The sequence below is a fragment of the Limanda limanda genome, chromosome 8 (assembly GCF_963576545.1).
Source record: "Limanda limanda chromosome 8, fLimLim1.1, whole genome shotgun sequence".
In the NCBI taxonomy this organism is placed as follows: Eukaryota; Metazoa; Chordata; class Actinopteri; order Pleuronectiformes; family Pleuronectidae; genus Limanda; species Limanda limanda.
In genome coordinates this window covers 20,109,059-20,133,354 of record NC_083643.1, presented here as the reverse complement: position 1 = coordinate 20,133,354, position 24,296 = coordinate 20,109,059, and the positions used below count along the sequence as shown (strand labels likewise).

General features: G+C 41.5%; 2 protein-coding genes across 2 annotated transcripts in view; one reads left to right on the top strand and one right to left on the bottom strand.

Annotated features, from left to right (window-relative positions):
- Positions 1–24,296, bottom strand: part of tmem117 (transmembrane protein 117) — a 48,178-nt gene that overhangs the window by 15,937 nt on the left and 7,945 nt on the right. The window contains exon 3 of the mRNA XM_061077252.1: positions 6,185–6,317. Coding sequence (XP_060933235.1) covers positions 6,185–6,317 — 133 coding nt within the window. The remainder of the gene's footprint in view (positions 1–6,184; positions 6,318–24,296) is intronic.
- On the top strand, positions 14,093–16,713 carry LOC133008649 (cysteinyl leukotriene receptor 2-like). The gene is made up of 2 exons (XM_061075902.1): positions 14,093–14,132; positions 15,713–16,713. Exons 1-2 carry the CDS (start codon positions 14,093–14,095, stop codon positions 16,711–16,713), a joined length of 1,041 nt encoding a protein of 346 aa, XP_060931885.1.

The window sequence follows — 24,296 nt, the reverse complement described above, 5'->3', positions numbered from 1 at the left end:
GACAGCCCTACTTCACATTTCCGTTGTGGACATAAACACACAGAAACGTGGTGAGCTTCAGGACTTCAGACAGAAACAGAGACACTGTCGTTCACAGGTGTGTCCTCAACATCATGTTTCTGTTGTCACATCACATTGGTTTTAACAGTGGTACAGTGGACAATTGATTTGGTTCCCATCTTTTATCTCGTAATTCTTAAAAAGTAGATAATAAAGGCAAATGAACTTGAGTTGCAGGATGTCAGAAACAATATCGGCAGCAATATCCTACAAATGTAACATTTTTCTGTATGTGGACAGATGAAGACAACCATGTATAATATTAGAATGATAACAATAATTATTTATGTTCCAGGTAAACATTACTGTTTAAATAGACTTGTTTTGATGTACCTTGAATATCTTTGTCTTTGTGCATACTGTATCTGTCCTTTGAAAACCTTGGAGGTCCAACATCTAAACTGTTTGTGAGCTAAGTGACAAAAGCTCAGTTTTTAGCTATGATACAATGCAGAACACCAAATATTTAAAATGTTTTCTTTAGCTTAAGATTTGTCTTAAAATATAGTGAAACAATTATGAACAATTCGTGGGTCCGTCCATCCATCCGTTCATCCATCCATTCAGTGTCATGGGGGGCCTGGAGCCACCCATTGGGTGAGACGCTGGGTTCACCCTGAACAGGTCACCAGCCTGTCACAGGGCCGACAACCATTCAAACTCTTATTCCCACCTACAGTCAGTTTAGAGTCTCCAATTAAATGCTTTTTAAACAGCAGTAAATGAATGCATCAAGGGAACGCAAGATTTATAATTGTTACGTTTTCAAACGATGGATTTGAAATATTATCAGAGATAAGAATTGTTGTAGCGAAACATAAGGAAGGGATCACATAACTGAGTGGAGTGTAGTTATGTGGAACTGCACACAAACATGCACACATGCATGAACAATCCATCTGTCCTGCTCCGACACATCGACTCATTCGGTACACACACACTATAATACACACACTGTATATTCCCAGTGTACACATGCTCAAGGTTTTGATGTTTATTGTTTACGACTGCTGCTGCTCCTCTTTATGTGACAGTGACGTATGTGGAGGGCCGGCGCTGACGCTCCGCACATCTGTCCCAGAAAAAAACGTAGGATCGTACAATCCGAGATGAAACTACTGATCTCGCTGTGTCAGATATGTTGACAATAGACAGAAAATGACTTTAGGTAGGGCTTTACACTAACGTACTACTAAAGTCATTGAATACGTAGTGAGAGGTACCTACTTAATGTTCATGTGTGAGAGTGTGAAAGACAGCAGGAGATATGCTTGGACGGTCCGTGAGGTTTTATGAAAAGATTGAGAGAAGTTCAGTGACGAAGGCAAAAGAGAACTGTGTCTGACACTGTCTTTAGATTTTTTTTTTTGTGTTGTCCCCATCATCGCAACGACAAAACTGTCAATATATTTAAAAACAATAATAGCGTATTATTGTTTAAAGTAGGGCAGCAATTAATGAGTACTTTCGGTGTAGTTTTATCCGACAAATATTCTTTTGATAAGTTGATGAAAAATGTACATCACAACAGTCTGTAAGTAAAGTCTAAAGCCAAGGATCATTCTTCGGTCACATAAAGCAAAGGAAAACCATGAAATGACCCAATGTTCAGGATCATTTACTGAAGTAGTTGATACATTTTCTGTCAATCAACAAATTGCATGAGATCTTCATGTCACAAGCCCTATAGAAATGATTTAAAACAATCCTGGATCACCTTCGTCCGTATCAGTGTCAAAATTAGTTATTTCGTTGCCCATGTACCATCATTCCGCCTATTTGAATGGAAATCCTTCCATGGGCAAAAACATAACTTCCTTGGTGGATGTATCATTTCTTGTTGAGGCGCTGGAGAATATTAAAGGTGATTTCCTTGTGAATCAGTTGTGCCATGATACTGATCAATGTAGAGTTATCATGTACAAAACATCACGATACCATGTATTACAAAATAATGTTGTGTGTTTATAACTCCCTGCACAATTTGTCAATCTCTGTAAAGTCTCTAAGATGATGATCATTTTAGGTAATCATAATTTTAGATAATCCAGTAATTTGGTTTTAGAAGCCATACGACTCGAGTGCCTTTGTTGACACAGTGAGTTAACTCTGCAACCTCCTCTATTAATTGAATTAAACTGCTGTAGTTCAAATCCCCTTTTTAATTACCTACGCCTTTCTGTAACCATCCACTCAGCAAAGACAGCTTGTTCGTCATATATTAAAGTGTTGAGCAAACACTGAATCATTAGACAATGCTGCTGCACTGTATAGGGAGCGGCGAGTCCCAGGCCTGCTTGCTTGCAACAGGAGGCATCTACATACCATAACATGCTATTTACTCAGCCCTTGAAATCCACTTGTCCATGGAATTACTGCAGCTTAGTGCCAGACAAGCAAACAGACAGACGAGGGGGACTAGAGCGCACGTGGCACAAAGGATCGTGGAAAACAAAGATAAATACCCTTACACGATGGGGTCTGATCCCGCCCGGGGTATCGTTGTAGTAAAATGCCAGAATCCACCCATCCCTGTTCCTCATGATAGAGATCCTCTAAGTCAGTGGTTCTCAAATGGGGGTGTGTGAACCCCAGAGGGTACGTGAGATTTTTTTTTAAACCAGTTATTTAATAGATATTCAAGAGAATATAAGCGTAAGTTCATAAACTGAATTTTATATTCAGTAGGCTATTCAATTTCATTATGGTAAAAACCCAACCTTCATCTTTTTTATTTCCAAATAGTTTAAAAGAGACCACTACAAATATGCAATGTTATGCATATTGATGGAGTTTTAAATGTTTTGTGTGTCAAAGTTTAATATATCAGACACTGATGGCACAGCGCTGTGTATTCCATATTTTTTTCAACCAAAAATGCTTTGTGCTGGTTAGGGGGTACTTATGAATAAATATTTCACAGGGGGTACATCACTGAAAACAGGTTGAGAACCACTGCTCTAAGTGACCCACCCCTTCGCTCTCTGCCTCATGCTCCTGTTTCCCCTTCATCCTGACATCCATCAATTTATTCCTCTACAGACGGAAGAAGGTATAGACAACATCGTATACCTTTACAGTCCCTGTTCCACCTCAGCTCCTCATTAGATCTGCACGTGCTCCCCACCTCTGTGCACCTTCACACTTCTTTACCGCCCCCTTTCTCTAAATTAGTCGAGATTAATGTGTACGCCGTGCGTTGGGCCGTCTTAATTAAATAACACCACCTAATTAGGGGCTGATTTTGGCTGGTAATGGCCCCGTAAGATGGCGGAATGGGATTGTGTGGCGTGACAGAACATTCATGAAGCCCCGTCAAAATCCCTGGGCGGTCACACTCCCCTGCTTCCACACAAACAGCCCCCCCTCTTAATCTGACAGTTACATTAAAATGCAAATAGCCCAGATGTGAGGGTTTGGTAACAAGTGTGGATTACAGCTCCCGGGGAGCCACAATGGACGGGGCTCCCCCCCCCCTGATATGACATAAGCCAGGTAACAGGTTGATAGCTGTTGACCTTGAATTGGCTGTTTAAATATTAGCTTACACACTGGTAGACTCGTGTAAGATTACGCAGTGTGGAAATCTCTTTGAGCCGGGAGATAATGGCTCTGATGGGCCGATGTTACATGACTAATCATGAGTAAATAATTCTCATGCAAAAAAGATACACACGCTCCCTTATCGGTGATTGTTGACTGTCCTGATGGTGCCGTTTATCTCCTTTCCTCGTGGATGGAGCTTTAATTAAATCAAGCTCAAGACCGACTGAAAGGTCGAAGAAAATTAAAGCATATTAATGAGCGGGGGGGGCACGGGCGGCACACAGCATCAGGTCAGGGAGACAGCAGGGAAACAGACGCCAGACCCCCTCCTCCGATCCCACCATGCCCCATACACACACACACACACACACCCAAACACACACCTAATCACACCCACACCCATCCACACACACACACACACACACACACACACACACACACACACACACACACACACACACACACACACACACACACATATACACATACACACACAGGCTCTGACAGTTAACTTGAGCAAAGTGTGAGACGTGAACAATATTGTGTGATATGTGATATGTCTGGTGTGTGTGTGTGTGTGTGTGTGTGTGTGTGTGTGTGTGTGTGTGTGTGTGTGTGTGTGTGTGTGTGTGTGTGTGTGTGTGTGTGCGGGTGAGAGAGAGACACACTAAGCAGCCACCAGAAGAGCATCCCCCGCAGTGCACCATCGTGGCAAGATGTCAAAGCCGGGGAAACCCAATGCCAAGATACCTACCCTTTAAAAAAAAAAACATTGCAGTAATGATACTCCACAGCGGCTTGTTCTTTCAGCACAAATTAAAAGGAAAAACATCATTCATTCCCACAAGGGGGGGTGGGGGTGGGGTGGGGGGGCTGCAGCCACAAAGGGATATTGTAGTTTTCCTTTGTGCTGTGGCAAAAAGAGAATACTACAACAGTTTCACTGTGGGGTGAGAGGGTTGTTGTCGGAGAGAGAGGGAGGGAGGGAGGTGGAAGTATATGCAAGACTTTGGACATGTAAAGACTTTCACTGTTTCACTGCATCATCAGGGCTGGAGCACTTCTCCTGCTTCCCTCCCTCCCTCCTTCCCTCCTTCCCTCCCCAGCCTCCGTCACCACTCCCTGCACTCCGCTGAATTCATGCTCTCGCAGCCCCGGAGCGCGTCTTCCCGAAGAGGGGGCCGTCCTGGCAGAGTGTGAACGCTGCTCTTACACGTCGGACCTGAACAGAGACGTGAACACTAATGGTTTTTGGCAGGGCCCGGGTCCTTGGTGGACACACTGTTGGAGCAGAGAGAAAACAAGCGGGAAAGGGGGGACAGGGATGGAGGGCGGAGGGCGGAGGAGAGCAGGGAGCGACCAGGTGTCTTAGCAGGGTTTAGGATCACTCTCTTTACAACAGCGCCATCTGTCTTTGAAGGGAGGGCTTTGCATCGAATCATGGATGGGTTTTAATGGTGTTGTAACTGTTTAATAAGCTGTTATGTTTTTATATCTGGACAACTGATGTAGCCGGTTTAAATTGGGACTCTCGCATGTCAGACATAAATCACATGTTATGCCTGTGACTCATTATTTTCTTTTATCCTCATCTGGTCAGACGCACAGACTGTCTACAGAGGGAACTCTTCCCTCCACGTTTCAAGGCCGAAACAAGAAAAGGAACCCTCTTTGTGACAGATGCACTCAGTGTGACTGCAAATATAACTTTTCCCTGAGCAAGCGATATCCATCATCTCAGCGGACCTGCTCCTCCGCTCAGCTGTTCTCTTCCTGCTTTTTTAAATTTTTTTCCCTCGGCCGACCGGAGAAGAACAGACAAGATGGATGCCAGAGTCTCTGCGCTGGGCCAGAGTGACAGATGGGCTGATTAAACAAACCCCATCCCTCGGGCCATAGTGAAGCACAACACCTTGCCTGCTAGCTAATGGCCTTCATCTGCCTTCACCTTATAGAGGTAGTTTGTTGTTGTTAATACTGAAGAGGAGCATCATATAGACGGATCCCTTTATGGCCCCTGACCTCGATCCTGTCGGCCTGTACCCAAATAGACACCTGCCACACCGTTTTTTTGGAACAAAATGCTAAATCACCTTGCAGCAACCTCCCGTCTGGCTGCCTGTGCTTCAAGGGCATGTTTTCCTTCCTCTGGACCGACACATTGCAAATGCATAAATGGATTCCTGTCACCGGCCTGATGTGTGGGTGTCAAGCTCTGCCATGCACAGTGGTTTCTTATCAGGTGAGTCTGAGCAACAGGAGCAAAAAAAAAAAAAAACGAGTTTACAAACAGAGAGACGTGAACGAAAGCGTCTTGGTTTGCAGCCAGAGAGGTGTCAGGAAATAAGTAAAGATCATGGGAGAATAAGTGTGGGCGCTGAAGGTGATCTTTCAGGATTAACCCTTCGCCTGCTCCTACCTGTGATTTAAAGTCCAGGCTGATTAATCAGGCCGGTATCGGGTCACTGTTGAGGCGAGACTTTTAGATCAATCACTCCGGCCGAAGGGGGAGCGCACAAGGTCTAACAAATGGTGAGTGGAGAATGAGGTAAAAGGGAACAGAGAGACAGAGACTTACCCCGTGCTCCCAACCACCAGCAGGATGAGGTTGTAGATGTGCGAGAAGATGAAGAGGAAGAGGATGGCGCTGAAGAACATGGTCATCCAAGAGCCGTGATCCTCGCGGAACATTTTCAGGCGCAGGTATCGACCTAAAAGGGAGCACGACAAGAACACAGGCGTCAGTGGTGGGTCAAACCCGCGTGTCAACCCGCTAACATGCGCGCCTAGCGAAAATGAAGATGAAAGTAAATAAATTAGTCACACAGATCAATGGCGGACTATCCCGCTCCGGACACGTGCCCTTTCAAGTGGAATGGAGATTAAGGAGCACTTTGAGGTGTCACTCCCGCAACCCAGAATAATTGTTTTTTCCGGACCAATTTCAACAAGTCACTATGTCATCATCAACGGCAACAGAAAATATCCTTCACTTACTCTGGGTCTGCTGTCGGTGGGCAGATGCACGCTTTGTGTTTCATGATGCGTGTTCTGAGTGACTAGAGAAATTATTCAAACATTTGTGACCTGTGGTGTTTGTTTTTTTTAATAAACTCTTCTGGCTCTGAATCAAATTATGGAGAAATATCTTCCTGGCAGAGCATGAGATTGATTCAGAGAGATGCAGAGAATCACACAAGCTTGTCCTCTGCTGGCGGTCCTCATGAAGACACTGTTTATCACGCCACTGTTAGCTTGTTGTTGTATCTTTAGTTGCTGCTTTTAGGTGATGACAGACTTTTCTTTATTTAGCTGCTACTGAAGACAAATAGAAAGAAATATATATTTTTGAATTCAAGGGATCACATTTTTTTCTGGTGAGTATGTGATGAAACAGGATTATATAAATATAAAATATTGAGAGATCGGAAAATAACACAGTGATGAAATATTGTATGTTCAAAGGAACTGCACAATATCTTTGATCTATATAAACCCTGGTTCCTGTAAGGAATCTACTCTGTAGAGTAAAGGTTGGCTTCAGAGATATAGAATTTCCCATTCATAAAGTTGGAGGAAAGAGTTTATCGATTATCAAGTTTTAAAATTCAAAATTGAGCCAGACAAGATCATGATATCGTGATGTTCAGTTCCTAGTTAAAGTTAAATATTAAAACAAAGTCTATAAGAGAATAAGACTTGTAGCAACGTCTACTTTAACAGTTTTCACAACAACATTGAGGCATAGCTTTGAAATCTGTCAGTGTCAGCCACATTTCTATTCACTAGATCTAGATTTTTATTTGCACCAAATTGGACACATTCATAAAAATATGTCCCCTAAACGTGTCTTTTCATCAAGATTCATGAATTGTAGAAATGTAGAATTTCCCAATGTAAAAGATTTTGAGAAAAAAAATCCTGAATCCAACACATAATCCGGATCAACACAAAAATGAAAACATACAAACATAAACCTGCTAACTGGAGAAGCAGACCTAATACAACAATACAACACACCTTAGCGCCTTAGTGATTAGGAGACGACAAAATTACGTTATGTTGTAGGATTACAGTATTTCACTTGTGCAGAAACCCCCCCCCCACACACATTCTCAACCTAACAGCCGGTTTAAACCACAAGATAACACCGTGTAGCAGCTTGCACAGCCAGCAGTGATCAGCTGTTAGTCAAGATGACAGCAGATAAGCTCAGCAGCAGCAGAACTCTCTTGGCTTCCCCCATCGCTCACGTGACCCTCAACCTGAAGGTCACAGCAGTCCATCAAGAGTCTCCCGGTTTACCCTCTTCCTGTCGAGGTCATGCATGTTTGTCAAACGCCATGGCCTACATGTCTGTTGTGTTGAACTATCATGACATCACTATGACATCATCACTGCCGTTTTCTAAGGCTTGGTCCTTCTTCCTTTGTAAATACTGAGAGGAAAAGTGATATTTCTTCAGCTTCATTCTTTTGCTTCATCACTCATGTGCAACACTAATTTTCACCTCTGTTTAATGGGGGGACGATAAAGAAAAAAGGTAGATGCCATGATCATTACTTTTATTCTACTTATTTAAAAGGAGATTATTATAGTAGATACACACATAACTTGGCCACTCAAATACAATGAGGGACAGTAAATGTTTTGCATAGAGTGATTTTGGGCCCAGCATCAGAACTAAAACGCTTCTTCTGAAGAAGACGTTATACAGCCAGTTTTACATTTTTGCGTTGGACTCCGTGGTGAGGTTGTCCTGCGCTGAACCCCCCCACCATCAAACGCTTCAAGGTTACTCAATCGACTGTTAATTAGGGGTGAGCTTGGTGATACACCCCTATTTCAACTACTTTACATATTGCTCACACACACACATTTCAAGGCTCTCCCTTTGCTTTGTCTCCCTGCGAGCTGTGATCTGCTGCCAGAAGCGGCCATCTTCCCTCGAAAAACTCTGTTTTCTCTCAGTCAGCGTCCCTTTGAGTTATAGCACCTCAGAGAGCTCATTGTGTGTGTAGGTGTGTGTGTGTGTGTACCCACAAGTCACGAAGATAGCGAAGCAGAATGCTCCATTTATTTTGCTATTACAGTCTCGCTGGTTGACTCTCCGACAGTTCTACATGCTGCTCAGTCTCAGCTTGCTCACTTCTCGTTTTTCTCTGCATCGCACATTTAAAACAAAGATGTTTAGCTTCCTGTGGAGATGAGGATCGAGCTGAGTTTAAGTGCTGTTACAATGGATGCACCTCCTGTTGTAGGTTTATATATATATATATATATATATATATATATTTAAATATTTAATATATATACCCAAGGAAGTGTGTAGCATTTAGTGACATCTAGTGGTGGAATTGCATTTTGCAACCGTTAGAATACCCCTCCCTCACCCTCCCCTTTAGTTTGCCGTTAGTTTGTCCATTCTAGGCTACTGTAGAAACGAAACATGTCCGACTCTCTCTTTATATATATAAATACAGATGGAAGAAATGAGAGCTCTCCAAAACAGAAGCCAAATCATTTTGATCGCCATCTGGTGGCTGCCTGCAGTTAAGGTCATAAACCCAGAATCCTCCAGGTTAGCAGATAGGACACTATCCAACTTAAAAAGTCAAGGTGGTCGATGGGACCTCAATACTAAGATTAAAATGAATTTACTACTTCCTTCGCATATGTTTACATTTCTATCATGTAGTTGAATCCGGAATATTCTCTTGATAATTCAACCTCAGACTTTCAGGACTTCAGTGTGGCCCAGTGTGAGGCCGCACCATACGTCTCCCGGCTCTGTGGTATTTCAGGGCTCATCACAGATGCATAATTGAATTGACTTGCATGGGTGAACTTAATTGCCTCCAGTGCCAATGAGCCCTGGCTCAGATGGAGGTGCACAGTGTGTATCGGCAGATCTGACTTTTAAAGCAGCATGCCACGCCGCCGAGCACGGCCAGCCTCTCTCAGCCTCTCTCAGCCTATATGGGCTAGATTTAACTAGTGGGTGATTCAAGGCCGCTCGGGCGCCGTTTGAGTCACTGCACCTCCCGACAGTCGAGGACCCCGATAAGGAGTGATTCATGAGCACTGCCAGCTGGGAGGCTCAGACCAACAGGGGACAACGGCAACAGCAGCAGCAGCGTACAGGGACAAGGCAGTGACACACAAACACAGTCACACAAAAAATAAAAAAAAACACACAGATTGAAGAGAGAACACACTTGTTCTATAGCTCTATGGCTCTCACTCACCCACACTGCCAACACACCCAGTCCCACTCACTGAGCTGCTGTACTGCAAACAATATTGCAATTACATTTAAAAGATTAAAGTAATGACAGTACCTAACTTTACATTATAATTCCTTTAACGACATCTATAATGTTCTGTTTGGGATGAGATCATCTCCACCTGGCCCTTAAATTAAAAAAATTATCTGTACATGTAACTTTGTCTCCATCTGGTGGTAAAAGACAGACACACGTTAAAGTGCTGACCGGCAAGTTGAGTGCAAACAAAACATGCAGAAAAGAACCAGAGCCTTTACGCCACTTGAACCACGACTCACATTTTCTTTTTTCATGCTTTTAGGACTTTTCTGAGAGATACTCATTTCAGCCTCACCATGTGTTGTGAGCATTGCTTGATCTTTGTCCTCCTGCATCCTTCATACTGAATTATCTCACAATACCACATCTGTGTCTGACTTTAGTGCATGTTGTCACGATTATTTTCATCTGTGTTATCCACACTTTTAAATGACTCCCATGGCTGTAGAATAAGTTTATCCATTCATAACACCTATGGATTGCTCGGTGCAGTACACGAGTGTACAATAAACCCACAGTTTGGGCAATATACAAACTGTATGTTTACCGTGTTATGTGAGCAATTTACACATTACACTTAATGTTACTTTTAAAGTTATTCTATTTTTTGACCCACTTCTTTCACTCTATCTGCTGTAAAGGAGCCAGATGCAATGATATTTGGTACAAATGTGCATTTTACTGGTTTGTGTTTTGAATGACGATAAAGTCTTTTGAAGTTTAGTATCAAAACAATGAACAAACAATACAGTCATCCTTTTTAAATTCCCTAATGGCTTCTTGTCGAGGCTGACGGACTACATTCAGTTTTAAGATGACCCTTTAAGCCACATTTCAACGTTTACCAAGTTATTTACCAGGTTACACTATTCTACCTCAGCATGCATCATGAATAAGCCATTAATCCATTAAAGCTGTGCTGTGGTAAATACATACTGCAGAGAAAATACTGTACATGTGGAATTATAAATAAGGACAGGAAACAGTGCAACAAACATCTCAGTTAATGAAACTGAGGGGGAAAAGTCTTCTACAAATTCAAATTCACATTTTTCTGATTACCACCTTGTCCAGACTTGCTGACATTGTGGTTATTGTTGTGCAATAGGAGTAGACTTGACGTTGGCTAATTATTAATAATCATGAAATATGATTATTAAAATAATAAAAATTATCTATCAAAAATAATTAAATTATTAATTGAAGATGATCAGTAATCAAATAACAATAAAACCACTAATGAGAAAATAGGAATTATCAATTAGAAAGTACAAGCTATCAATTAACAATGATAAGGTTATCAACCAAGAATAATGAAAATAATTAGTCAAAACAATAAAATTATCAATTTAAGAATAATACTATCTATATTAATAATTGAGAAAGGGGGGCACCACCCTGGTTTCCAGGGACCAACGATGTCAAGCTATAATTATCAGTCTCATAATGATAAATGTCAAATTAATAATGTCAATATTTTAATATTAACGATTACTTAATAAACAGTGAAGGCTTCTAAGTTCGAGCACAGGCAATCATAATCCAGCTGCATTCACACACTTATGCACAAATAATCACAGACTACAGATACTTTAATTACAAAAGTATTTATTAAAAAGGGGAAATAAAGTTATAATGTTATTCAATGATTTATCATTTTAACAAGCTCCAATATTTCAAAGATAAACACAGCAGCAGCACTTATCAAAATTCAGAAAATACATGTAAAACCTGCGGTCTACCTATGTATGTCTGTCTCTGTGTGTGTGTGTGTGTCTGTGTCAAAGTGTCTCTCTGTGTATGTGTGTCTATGTGTGTGTATGTGAAATAAAGTTAGTGTTATTTAATGATTTATCATTTTAACAAACTCCCATATTTCAAAGATAACAACAGCAGCTTATCACAATTTAGAACACGCATGTAACCTCCGGTCCATCTATGTGTCTCTGTGTGTGTGTATCTGTCTGTGTCTATCAAAGTGTTTGTGTGTGTGTGTGTGTGTGTGTGTGTGTGTGTGTGGGTGTGTGTGTGTGAGCGAGAGAGCGAGAGAAAAGAAAGGGGCGTGGCGATGACGCAGTCACATCTAAGATGGCGGCCGATCATGATTCGTGGAATCAAGGCCTAAAAACTCTCAAAATGGCGGATTGACTACAAAACAAGATGGCGGAGCCGTTATGAATTTAGAGCCAGGATGGGAGGAGAGAGAGAGCGGAGGCGTGGCAATAATAGACTCAAAATTGTGGGTTAACTTGCGTTATTCAAGATGGAGTCTATGTTAATGACACCATGTGGCCGGAGCTCACACTGGTGGTCGTCACTTGAATTACACAAAGGAAATTTTAGACAAAGAGAATTCTTATCTCTGCTTGGCTTTGGGGGCCGAATGGTTTCCAGATGTGTTCAGCCTCTCTAAGCATAGATTTAACTATGTGACATGAACTGTATTATAAATACAGATCGGAAGTGTGTATAGGTCGGTTTAGAAGGGGAGAGAGAGAGAGAGAAAACATGTAAGGAGAGTTCAAAGAAGCTCTTAAAAACACGCCAGAGATAGATTAACAGTGATTCACCCCTCAGCCCTCAAGCGAACGTTGTGGGCCGAGGTTCTGATCGGTGAAATCATTGCAGACTCACACAGACGTTAACAGTGCGGGCGGAGGCGCTTCTCGCGGCCCTATTTACTGTAACACAAAAACATTGCCATCAAACCGGAAACCGGAAGTAGCGGCTCGGAGTAGTGGCCGGCTAAAACAATGGAACACGGAGGTTCCATCAACAAAATACACTCAAGTATTAAATCAATACGCTACGTATTAAACTAACATCTGCCCAGATAATCAAGTCTCTTACTGTACCACCCTCGCGGTGTGTCTGCGCCTCGGCGCGAATGTGTCGGGGGCCAGTGAATCACGTGGTCTCTCTCACGAGCGGAGCTCCGGGCTCGGCCGCTGGACCGGAAAGGGAAGCGAATTATTCCTGTTGTCTTGACGGAATGAAACTTCGTCTTCTTCTGTAACAGCGGAGAACGTGCTGTTTTACAGGAACGGAGTGGATTGCCTCTTACTCCTCAGCGGGATGAACGTCGCGCTTCTGCAGGGGACGGCTGGTTTGAAGCCGTTTGTAGATCGTTGGAAAAACAAAAGTAAAGTCCGTGGGGAAAATGAAACAGTTTGAGATCGTCCAGCGAGCAATTTCCTGTTTGATCTTTCCAAGTTAAAACAGGAAAGGTCCTTTTCAAAATAAAAACGTCGACTAAGATAAAAGAATAAATGAATGAAATGAATTGAAACAAACATCTTATTGCCTCCTTAAGCAACGGGAACCTCTGGTCAGACCTGAGGAGGCCTAACTGGAACGTCAGTGCTGGAGTGAAAAAGAGGACAAAGAGAAAAGTAGTTCCCTCCTTAAGTTTGCTGGAACCTCTGGGCAGACCCAAAAGGGCCTGGTGGGAACGTCAGCATCGGAGGAAAGAAAGAGGTTTCTGGGAGCTCAGCCTTTTTAAGTCATGTTCTAGGTGACTCCCCCCTGGGAGGAGGGGTCAGTGTGGCCCCCGGCCAATTAACTATCAGAATTTGGCCCCAAGGGGCGGCTTACAGTGGTGGACCCAGGAAGTGACCTGCTGCCACATGGAGATAAGGGCCCAATGCTGGATTTTGAAATGTAAGGGGTCTCCTGAAGTTGGTCTAAGGTTTTACGACTCTTTGTTCTAAGTCAGATCACTGGGCCTTCCCCAACATTATCATTCTGTTTCAATCTGATAATGAGATCATGTGTAATAATTCTGGGAAGTGCTCAGGCTATAAAAAATCACCAGATTTATAGCAGCAATCCACTCACAGTTCATTAACAACGACTCCGAGCTGGAAAAACAAACATTACAGTAAAAAGACCATCAGTTAAACACAGGCTCACGTGAGGAAGCAAATGTGCATGTCTGACGAAATAACAGCAGTTCTGTTTAATCCTACGATGACTGATAACACACACACACACACACGCACGCACACACACACACACACACACACACACACACACAAACACACACACACATCTCGGAGGAGAGGCAGCGCAGCGACGGCTCCTGACAGATGAGAAGCACACAGCTGGCGGAGGAGGAGTAGGAATGGCGTCCTGAGATGTGATCAGCATCTTCACTCATCATGATTCCACTATTCAACAAGTCCCACGCAACTAAAGGAGGTGAGTGCAATCTGAACCTAAATAAAACATTTTAAGATCGGTCACAAGCTTCTACATAAAACTGGGTGAAGCTAATATAAATAATTTACACAATGCAATGGAAACAATTTTATTAGATTTATTTATTTTAATTCCCTGACCTGTATTTTGTATAAATAAAGTCATTAGCGCGAAATTATAGTGTAACCTCATGGTTTCTAAAATGATTACTCGCAGAGCAATTAAGTTGATATTTTCATACGTGATGAAAACAAAACTTTAAAGTGTTTTAATACCTTCATCACCTATTAAAGATTTAGAATGTAAAAATGTTGCCTTTTCTAAGCAGGGTATTCACCGACAGCATCTGGGCTGAAATGTGATCCAAGTAAATTGTTAATATCCGCTGAGGCGGACAAAATGAATGTATTATCAGAGATTGAGAGCAAACAGAGGCTGACATGCTGGAGGCAATAGATCAACAGTCCCCCAGGTTTCATTGTTCTCCACAGACAGTGCAGCGCTTACTTCCTGGACACGCTGCTGATGCTCAGAGACTATGGAGACAGTAACAGTAAATATAGACCTGAGCCCTGAGACAGACAGTGAACACATCTTACTTGAAGCGCTCGGTGTGAGCACAACTTACCAGCGCAGGCACTAAAACTGACAATCCACTGAGTGATTCATGGAGCTTCATTTCCACAATGTAGATGTTATATATGAATTAAACACCTTGCTTATACAGTGCTTTTGTAATATTTTGTTTAGAAGTCTTATAATCTGTACTTTCCCAAAGCTTAACAAGATCATAACTTGTGATATAAAACAATAATTTCTCTATGCTTCCTTTATTTTGCTGCTTAGGATGATAAATTCAAAGGTTAAATTCAAAGTTGTAGTATAGAAGTATAATTTTCTGTCATAGACCATGTTTTGTATTGCTACTATGACTAAGACTAGTAGTAGAAGCCACAGATTGTACGACTCAGCCAGTTGTATAATGAAGGAGCTTTGTGCAGTCTGAGAAAATTTGTCATCATCAGTCGAGTATTTATTTTTACCAGCAAGCTTGTATTGTAAATACGAGGATGTGGAGATGATGATGAGCATTTGCGAGTTTTAAATGTAAGAAAGATACTCTTTCTGTTTTTTGGGGGTGAATTTAAGTGAGGATATCTCAGTCTAATATATCACAACATCTATCATATCGATTGTTGTGGCTCTTTACAGATGTTTAGGATGGAGTAATCGAGCCGTCTTGAAATAAGAAGGCTGAGATTTCTAGTATAAAAAGTTGTAATATCAGAATAAAGTCGCAATTTAATGAGAAAAGAGTCATAATGTTACGAGACAAAGACATGTTCTTATTAAATAACCAGCAGGGAGAACTCAAACTAAAATCTGGATTATCTACCTGAGAAATTACAGAATCCCTTTGAAAATTACGCAGATGCAACCGTTGATAACCTAATCTTATTCTCTAAATCTCAAGTTTTAGTCCTTAAAAGTGACCACATTTCTCGCAGATGTTTGTGGTGCCCGAAAGTCAATAATATCCCACCAGTAAAACTGACTCCTCTTTGTTTTTTACATCCCAGAGGTGCTTCTGGAGTTCCTGAACCAGTCGACAGTATTATGCAGGCGCTTTGAGAATGGCCAGTGGTACTGCTACATCCTGCTGGTCCTCTTCACTTTTGCCCTTCCTGTGGGAATCTTGGGAAACGTGGCGGCTCTGGTCAACTACACCTGCTTCAGGAAAAGCTCCAGCACCAGCAACATCTTCCTGCTGAACCTGGCGCTGTGCGACTCGGCCTGGATCCTCACCCTCCCCTTCACCCTTTACTTCACCTTCCAGAGGCCGCACCTTAAAGACATACAGGTCTTCTGCCAGTTCAAGAAGATCTCCTTCAACATCAACATCTACGGCAGCATCCTCTTCCTCACCCTGATCAGTTTTGATCGCTACATTGGGACGGTGCACCCCATCAGCTCTCTGCGCTGGTGGGACGTGGGTAAAGCTAAGCTGTGCGCCGTCTGCACATGGGTCCTGCTCATCCTGAGCTCCATCCCGGACTTATATGTAACTTTCGCAATCCAGAGGCCTGAAAATGTGACTGTGTGCATGGACCACATCCATGGTCCGTTCATCTACGTCAAGACCATCACCATCATCAGAACAATAGTAGGCTTCCTGCTGCCATTTAGCATCATGCTGGTTTTTTACATCAACACAGTTCGTGTTTTGAGGCGTCTCCCGAGGGGCAGAAGGGACAGAGGAGCCCAGCGGGCGGGGGGGAAGCCTCAGCTGCTCATCACCGCCGCCATACTCATCTTCGTGGTCTCTTTCATGCCCTACCACATCATGGTCATCACTCTAGTGTTCATGAGGATCCACAACCAGGTCACACCCTCTAATACCAATGTCCTCTATGCCTCCTTCGAGTTCTTTGAGGCCATGTGCAGCGTGAGCAGCTGTCTGGACCCGGTGCTGTACATCGCAGCGAGCGAGCAGTTCCAGAAGAAGCTGCTGGCCCTGAAGAGAGACAGACGCAGGATGCTGTGCTGCAGAGCCAGCAGGAGGGTTGGGGTGATTGGTTGATTGAGTGGATCCAAGCTGCCTTACATTCCATTTGCTGGATCACTGTTACACATGTGCCTTTGACTGCTGTTAATGGGACATTTGTAATTGCCCAAAGTGTCCCTTATAAATTGTTAGAAATTGAATACCAAATTAAAATACTGTGGCTGAAAAATTGTGATCAAACCCACAAAATGATTTGTTTTATATCACAAGATATAGAGACGACTTAGATCCACATCTCTATCATCACAGGAAAGTATTTCAGAGTTAATCATCTTATTACACACACCCAGGAGGTCACATTTTTATCTGCATTTGTTTGTCTGTTTTCAGGATTAGACAAAAACCCCAAAACCAAATACCATGCAACTTAGTGGGAGGAAGGTTAGGGTCAGGAAAGAGCCCATTCAATTTAGGTATAGATCCAGATCAGGGGACGGATCCAGGAATCTTTCTTTTTTCACTTTCTTCAAGATTGTTATTTATTCCATAACATTTTCATTGATTTATCAGAAAATAATTCAAGCATTTTGAATCAAGAATAAAGATAAGGACTGATGTTGTGTGCAAGTAATTTGGTGCTGATCCAAATAAAAGCTCCAGTGAATCTAAGTCAGTGAATTGACTCATTCACTGATGTTTTTCTGTTATTATGCAGATGCAGATCATCTCTGAATCTGTATAATAACAGAAAAGCACCAGTGAGTGATTCAATCATCCTGTTATTTATTTGCAATGCTAACTCGTGTTAAAGCCTTATCAAAACAAACCTGTAAAAACACCCATCATCACCTTCTCCTGTTTAAATATTGTGACTCTTGTGCAGTGAAGCGCACATGGAAAATGTGATCAAAATGTTCAATGAATGGATTAAACACCAGGCCGTGATATGACCATATCCGTACTGATTCTCCAGCTATAGATAAAGCAGTCACTGCTCTTCGTATTAAAGTCTTCACATCGTGTGCAAACTGTGAGGTCAGCCTCATTATGTTTGCACTTTCATCTATTTTAGGTTTCAGTGTGCAGCTCTACTGTATCCTGTTTAGATTTCCAGCATCAGAACAAACACCATGCCCTCCTTAGGGACCCAAATTAGCAACAACCCCCACCCAAAACAAACCCAGATTGCAGAGCCTCTGAGTTATACCACTGCCTGCATCTTAGCATGTACACACTAGCGTCCCCATTCATCACACAGCTGCTGTGCAGTAGCAACACCGATGGGACTGCGGTCAAGCCAGCCGACACTCATATCTCTGTGGTCAAATCAGCCGACACAGAAATTTTACTGCACACATATACTGACACTTATGGTATACAAACCGCCCAAAAGGAGTACTCCAAGTTAGAGGAAGAACACATGTGGGCCTATGTCCTGTTTTCAAAATAAACTGTTGACATGGAGCCAAAACAATAATAATTGAAAAATAATTTCTTGGATTAAATTCACAAAAAGTAAACATTATCTTACCTGTGTCATTTTTATGAATAGCATTATGACAATATCAATTATGAGATTTTACAAAATAAAAATCACATATTTTTTAGCTTAGTAGGTAATTTCTGGATACTTCAAAGTACTGTAAAAACACTTTGCTCAATAAGTTCAGAGAGAGACTGATATGCCTGTGTTCAGGACCTCTCTGACTACATACATACTGAATATCAAACTTTTTTTTATGTGTAGTGAAAACTTATTGAGCAAAGTGTTTTTACAGTACTTTGAATTATCCAGAAATGAACTGATTTGAATGTGCTCATGTTGGACTTTACTTTGAAAAATCTCAAAATCTATTCAGTAAACATGTTTGATATTCAGTATGTAGGTAGTCAGATAGGTCCTGAACACAGGCATATCAGTCTCTCTCTGAACTTATGAAGCAAAGTGTTTTAACCGTACTTTGAAGTATGCTGAAATGATCTATTCCACAGTGAAAATGTTGGACTTTACTTTGAAAAATCTCCAAATCTATACAGTGAATAAGTTTGGTATTCAGTATTATAGGTAGTCAGAGAGGTCCTGAACACAGGCATATCAGTCTCTCTCTGGAATTATTGATCAAAGTGTTTTTACAGTACTTTGAAATATCCAGAAATTAGCTGCTTGAAGCTAAAAATGTGTGACTTTTATTTTGTAAAATCTCTAAATTGATACAGTCAAAATGCTGTTCCTAAAAATGACACGTGAGACGATATATACTTCTTGTGAATATAATCCAATCCATTTCCTTTCCAATTATGCATTTTGTATATGCTCCATGTCAACAGTTTATTTTGAAAAAACACTTTGGATGCGTTTACTATAAATGTCAGTATATGCGCGCAGTAGAATTTCTGTGTCAGCTGATTTGACCACAGAGACGCGAGTATCGGCTGGCTTGACCGCAGTCCGATGGGACTGAGGGAATAGCCAGGACTATGGCCACTAGTCTCCCCAGAGCGGAACTCCTCTGTAACTAAGTGTCTGGATAATAAATCAGAGGTGGGAAGTGACAACATAAGTTCGTCCACAGGGAGACTGCAGCAAGTAGAGCCAGAGAGAGACACAAAGAGCTGGCTCCCAGGCCACTGAAGCACTCCACCTGTTCCTATCAGCTGACTCATAGATTAATTTTATTATGTATGGCTCCGGACCAAAGGAGTGACACATTTCAGGTAAATAAGCAATTTTTCTTCTGGCTGGTTTCCTGTATTGCTGCCTCTTGCTGTTTTTGCTCTGTGTCTTTGTCTCTCTGTCGGCTGTGCCAACACATTTGTGTTTTATCCTTTGCTGCCAGAACTTGGACATGAAGTTCACTCCGTGAGTAAAGCACATTAATAACCTCTCAGTGACAGTGAACAATTATCTGTAGGTTTGGGAAAGGTTACAATATACTTTTGAGGTGAAAAATATCAATGGTTTTCATTTAGAAGATTTGTTGAATTGTGGGCTAAAGAAGATAAGATAAGAGATAAGAAAGTGTTATTCAACTTAGTTTGGCCACTTGGGGGCAGAACAACAAGACATAAACCAAAGACGCTATGAAAGGTTGGATGTTATAAAGGCAATAAACCCTGACTCCTCCATGTTGGTTGATGGGATAAATTCAAATGAACATACACGTCAAATATTTTTTTCTCGGAGATGGTTTCTGTCATTTATGATATTTCTTATCGCTGTACGCTAAACTGGTAAGTTTGGTTTTAATAAGTTATCTAATGCAATAAATGCAGGGTTCAATGTCATGTTTGATAGCTGAGCCTGAGACTGACTCGCGATTGGTCAAACGTATCGGCAGGACCTCACTCTATCCAAACTCTACAGCCGGACTCAAGCTCCAAATGCGCAATATTGCAGCGTTTGTATTCTAAATATTTTGGCCTCATTTCTGGACAGTGGGTTTAAGTAAAGACATGCCGTCCATCTTTATGTACAGTACATGATGTAAACATAACACTGATGTATCGTCACTTTTGTTCTACTTAACATATTAGTAAGCATTTGCCTACTCATTCATCTGGCTGACATCGAGCAACAACAGCATCTCTTTATAGTCTAGCGTCCTTATGAATTCAAGACCAATATTCACAGTCCTTTTTTCATAGTTTTGGTCTCCATTATAAGCCACTTATTTGACACCTTTCTAGGATTAAATTTGAGGTATTGGTCCCCGGCCCTGAGATGATATATCAGTGATTTAAAGTCTAAAAAACTGCTGTAATGTGTATGTCCATGTCCTCCCCTCTGCCTCTCTCTAAAGCTGCAGACAGAACAGGCTATTTTCGCCTTTAATCTTCTGAGAAAATAATCATTGTTTTTACGCTGTTAAAAGCTCCACTGTGTTCACAAGACAGTTGCTGCCTTTCTCTGCTGTGTTTTTTTTCGGCTGGAGGCGACAAAGGCTGTGAACTGTGGGAGAAAAAAAAAGCTGCTTTCACACTTAGACCCTGAACTTAACCTGGAGGAGCTGGAAGTGCGAACGTGAATCTCCAAATCAGTTGAACAGGACATTGAACAGCCTCTACCCTGACAGCTCTCTGCTACCCAAGTCCAGGCAATGTCCAACGCAGAAGAGGCTGAAACAAGGCAAAATGTAAATAGGACGCAATGACGTCTTGATTGTGTTAATAAGCATATTTCTGTTCCACATCAGCTTTCAACCGAAAACTCACATACTGACAGTACTTGCAGAGTCCAACCATGTATAAGATTTGACCGAGTATCTTTTCACAGTAAACAGCTGCAAACAAGGTTAATGAGAGAAGTGACACTTTTGCAAAAATAAATTGAGGAGTGATGAAAATGTAGAAAATCATTCTCTGCAATTCCTGTAATATTAGTCATAAATGTATCCCCATAGTCAAAAACAATTTTATATTGATATTTAATATAATTTAATAATATAACATTCATTTAATTGTCTTTATACTGCTGTAGGAGCAAATTGCAATTGACAATAAACACAAACATGTCGTAGGAGTGTTTTCATTAGTTTTCATTAACAGAAAACAATTAGACGGATTGTTACATAATCGCCTGATTATGATCTTTTAACTGACTGCAATAATTCCTCAGCTTGGCTTCTCCTTTGATGATGTCATCTCTTGGCCCTCGCCTCTTCTAAGTTGATTCAATGGGGCGAGTATTGAACTAAGATTGTCTTATTTATAAGTTCCAGTGTTCAATCTCAATGGATCTTCTTTTTTATAATGTGTTTTTGTCTTGATAAACTGTAATGAGGCTTGCACTAGAGTAAAATGAGCAGAAAAAAGACAAAGACCAACTAGAACTTCTGGATCGTAACAGCCCTAACACGTCACATGAATGCACACTTTACTAAAATGCACCAGAGACCTGGCAGCTTCACACAGTAAGATAAAAGTGTTACAAACTGCACGGGCGCAGCAGAAGGGCTGACACCAGAGCAATCACACGTTATTTACTGAGGGACTGGGCCGCCTCCAGGAGGAGAGTGTAGCATACTCTACCGGACACCATAAGTTTGTTGAAGGCTGAGTAGTTATGAAGCTGATAAAAACTGGCTGTGACTGTAGGGCTGTGTGTGGAGGAATTAACACAGAGGCAGAGCTGAGGTGTCCGTCTGTCTGTGGACCATGCTAGTGTTATAACAACTATATGACTGTATATAAACATGGATGACACGACAGAGCCATATTGTCTTGATCACCCTCTGGAGGCTGGCTACAGTATAGGTAATAAACTCCGCCTCCTCCATGTACCTGGATGGGCATGGGCCAAAGCAAAGTCACATGGTTTCTGTCATTCTAGATCTTATCACACCGATGCTCAAGCACACACTGATTTTAATTCATAATTTGATACTATAAAAAACGGTATGAAACATCATGATTGACAGCTGAGACTGACACATGATTGGTAAAGTGCGTGTATCAGCAGGACCTCGCTACCACAGCTCCATCCACAGATCACGACTGTGCAGACTCAGGTTTCAAATGTGCAAGATGCCAGTGTTCACATGCAGGGATATTTTGGCTTAATCTATTTTCAGTGGGAGGAAGTGGAAATGTCTATAAATCTGTATATACATTCTGGTATACACATAGAACACACCGATGTGTTGCTGAGATCAAAAGGAAGGTCCATCTTCAAAGATGGCTGTGGTCTTATCAAGACACCACAAGGAGGGAAGGAGCCTCTGCCTTTCCACTTTATTCCCCTTACTAATCAGTTTTAGATCGTGGATCATGAATCACAGCTCTAATCATTCACATCCACATTACGTAAAACAACAGGTCAGAGGTCTTCAGGGGTCCAGCCGAACCAGAGGTTGGTGGACGACCCGCTTATTTTGATAAATGACTTAAACGATGCATTTGTTATGACTATTGTTGAATAACGATCTATTACTAAATTAAAAGACTAATAGTGTCCATATGAATAGAGGCAGAAACTTTAATGCTCTCAACAGAAAGACTTACTCTAAGTCACACACATGAATAGGGAAATACTCCACAGCCACACACACTTACACTCATTCACACACACTCTTTTTGACCCGCAGCCACACTGTGCCATACATAAGGCATCTCAGCCTTTGCATGGCACAGTAAAAACATATGACAGAACCCAGATGGCATCCTGCAGGCTACAATCCTCAAGATCAGGGAATGAGGACGAGAGGCACTGCAACACCAGAGCAACCAATGACATCTCCCTAACACACACACACACACACTGAGCTGTACAGAACGTGGTGCTCTAACAGTTGTGTAAAACAGGTTTTCACATTACTGTCACCTCTTCCTCTGCTGCTCACATGATTCTGGAGCCTCAAACGATTGCTACGTGTTTGATTGAATGTAAACGTTGAAAAGCAGGGTCTAATACGCTTAGCACGGTGCTCCACATGACTGAGAATCACGCTTCAATTTAGCTTTTAGAAAAGCCTTGGAGAGAGAGAGAGGTGCATATATTATGCTAATCCAGGGACTGAGACAGCAAGAAATAAGGCCCAGTTACACTTCTCCCATTATGGAGATGGGAAGTGAGTTAGTCATTTACTGCAAAGATAGTCCCATGATATAAAGCTGTAGTGCTGTGGTGCTGCATCACTGCGGAAAGAATAACTAGTTGCGTTATGGGGCATTTGTTATAAATATTATATAACTCAACACTACACACACACACACACACACATAATGTCTGGTCATCAAAAAATATCCCTAAAGTTAGACTGTCTACAAAGATTTCAAAGATTTATTTTAAAAGAACAATTTGTGTTGTGTTTATGCAGAGTTTTGAATGAAATACGTTGTTGGTGTAGCTTTCCTTTTTTGGTGGCTTTTTGGGTGGATTATAAAAATAGATTATTTTAAGCGACCTTTTGGACCTGCATCTGTCTGTCAGTCGCACTCTTTGTGCAAAACTAAGATAAGGCTGCTTTGATATGATAGATGTGTTGATTGTCTCATCAGCAGAACAGTGGATGGGTGCATTTGTAAAATGGACTATTGGATTATTGAGTTATAGTTGAATGTCAAAGGATCTCTTCATCATTTGACCTGTGTTTTCTTATCTTGTTTGACATAGGGCTCATATATGTTGAACTATTAAGGTTTAAACTCCTTTGTGTCATCTCCGGTTTGACTATGAAACACATTGATATCTGCTAACTTTAATCTTAACCATTTCAAAATTTGTCTCATAGTTTATCTATGGAGCTGGCTGTCATGTTGTCCATCTTTATATATATATGGTTTCCATGTACGTGCATGAAACACAGACTTTTCTTGCAGCCTTACTTTCAGATTATTGTCAAATTTAGACTAAAGACTGAATCTACAGATCTTTATTGTGTTAGAAGTCAAAGATTAAAGAGTCTTTGACTTACATGTCGATTTCAAACAAAAATTACATGAAAAAATAAAATGCATTATACTTTATATTCTTGGTTTGTAATACTTCATAAGTAAAACCAATGCAAAGTCCTTGAAGGAGATCATCCCAAAGGGGTCTCTGTCCAGAAATCTGAAAAGGTGACTTAATCTAATCTGCGGCTGAAATAGACAGCTCACAAACCCTGTGTGGCCTAAGATTTAATGCAAATGCATAATGACAGCCAGTCTCCCTCTGGATG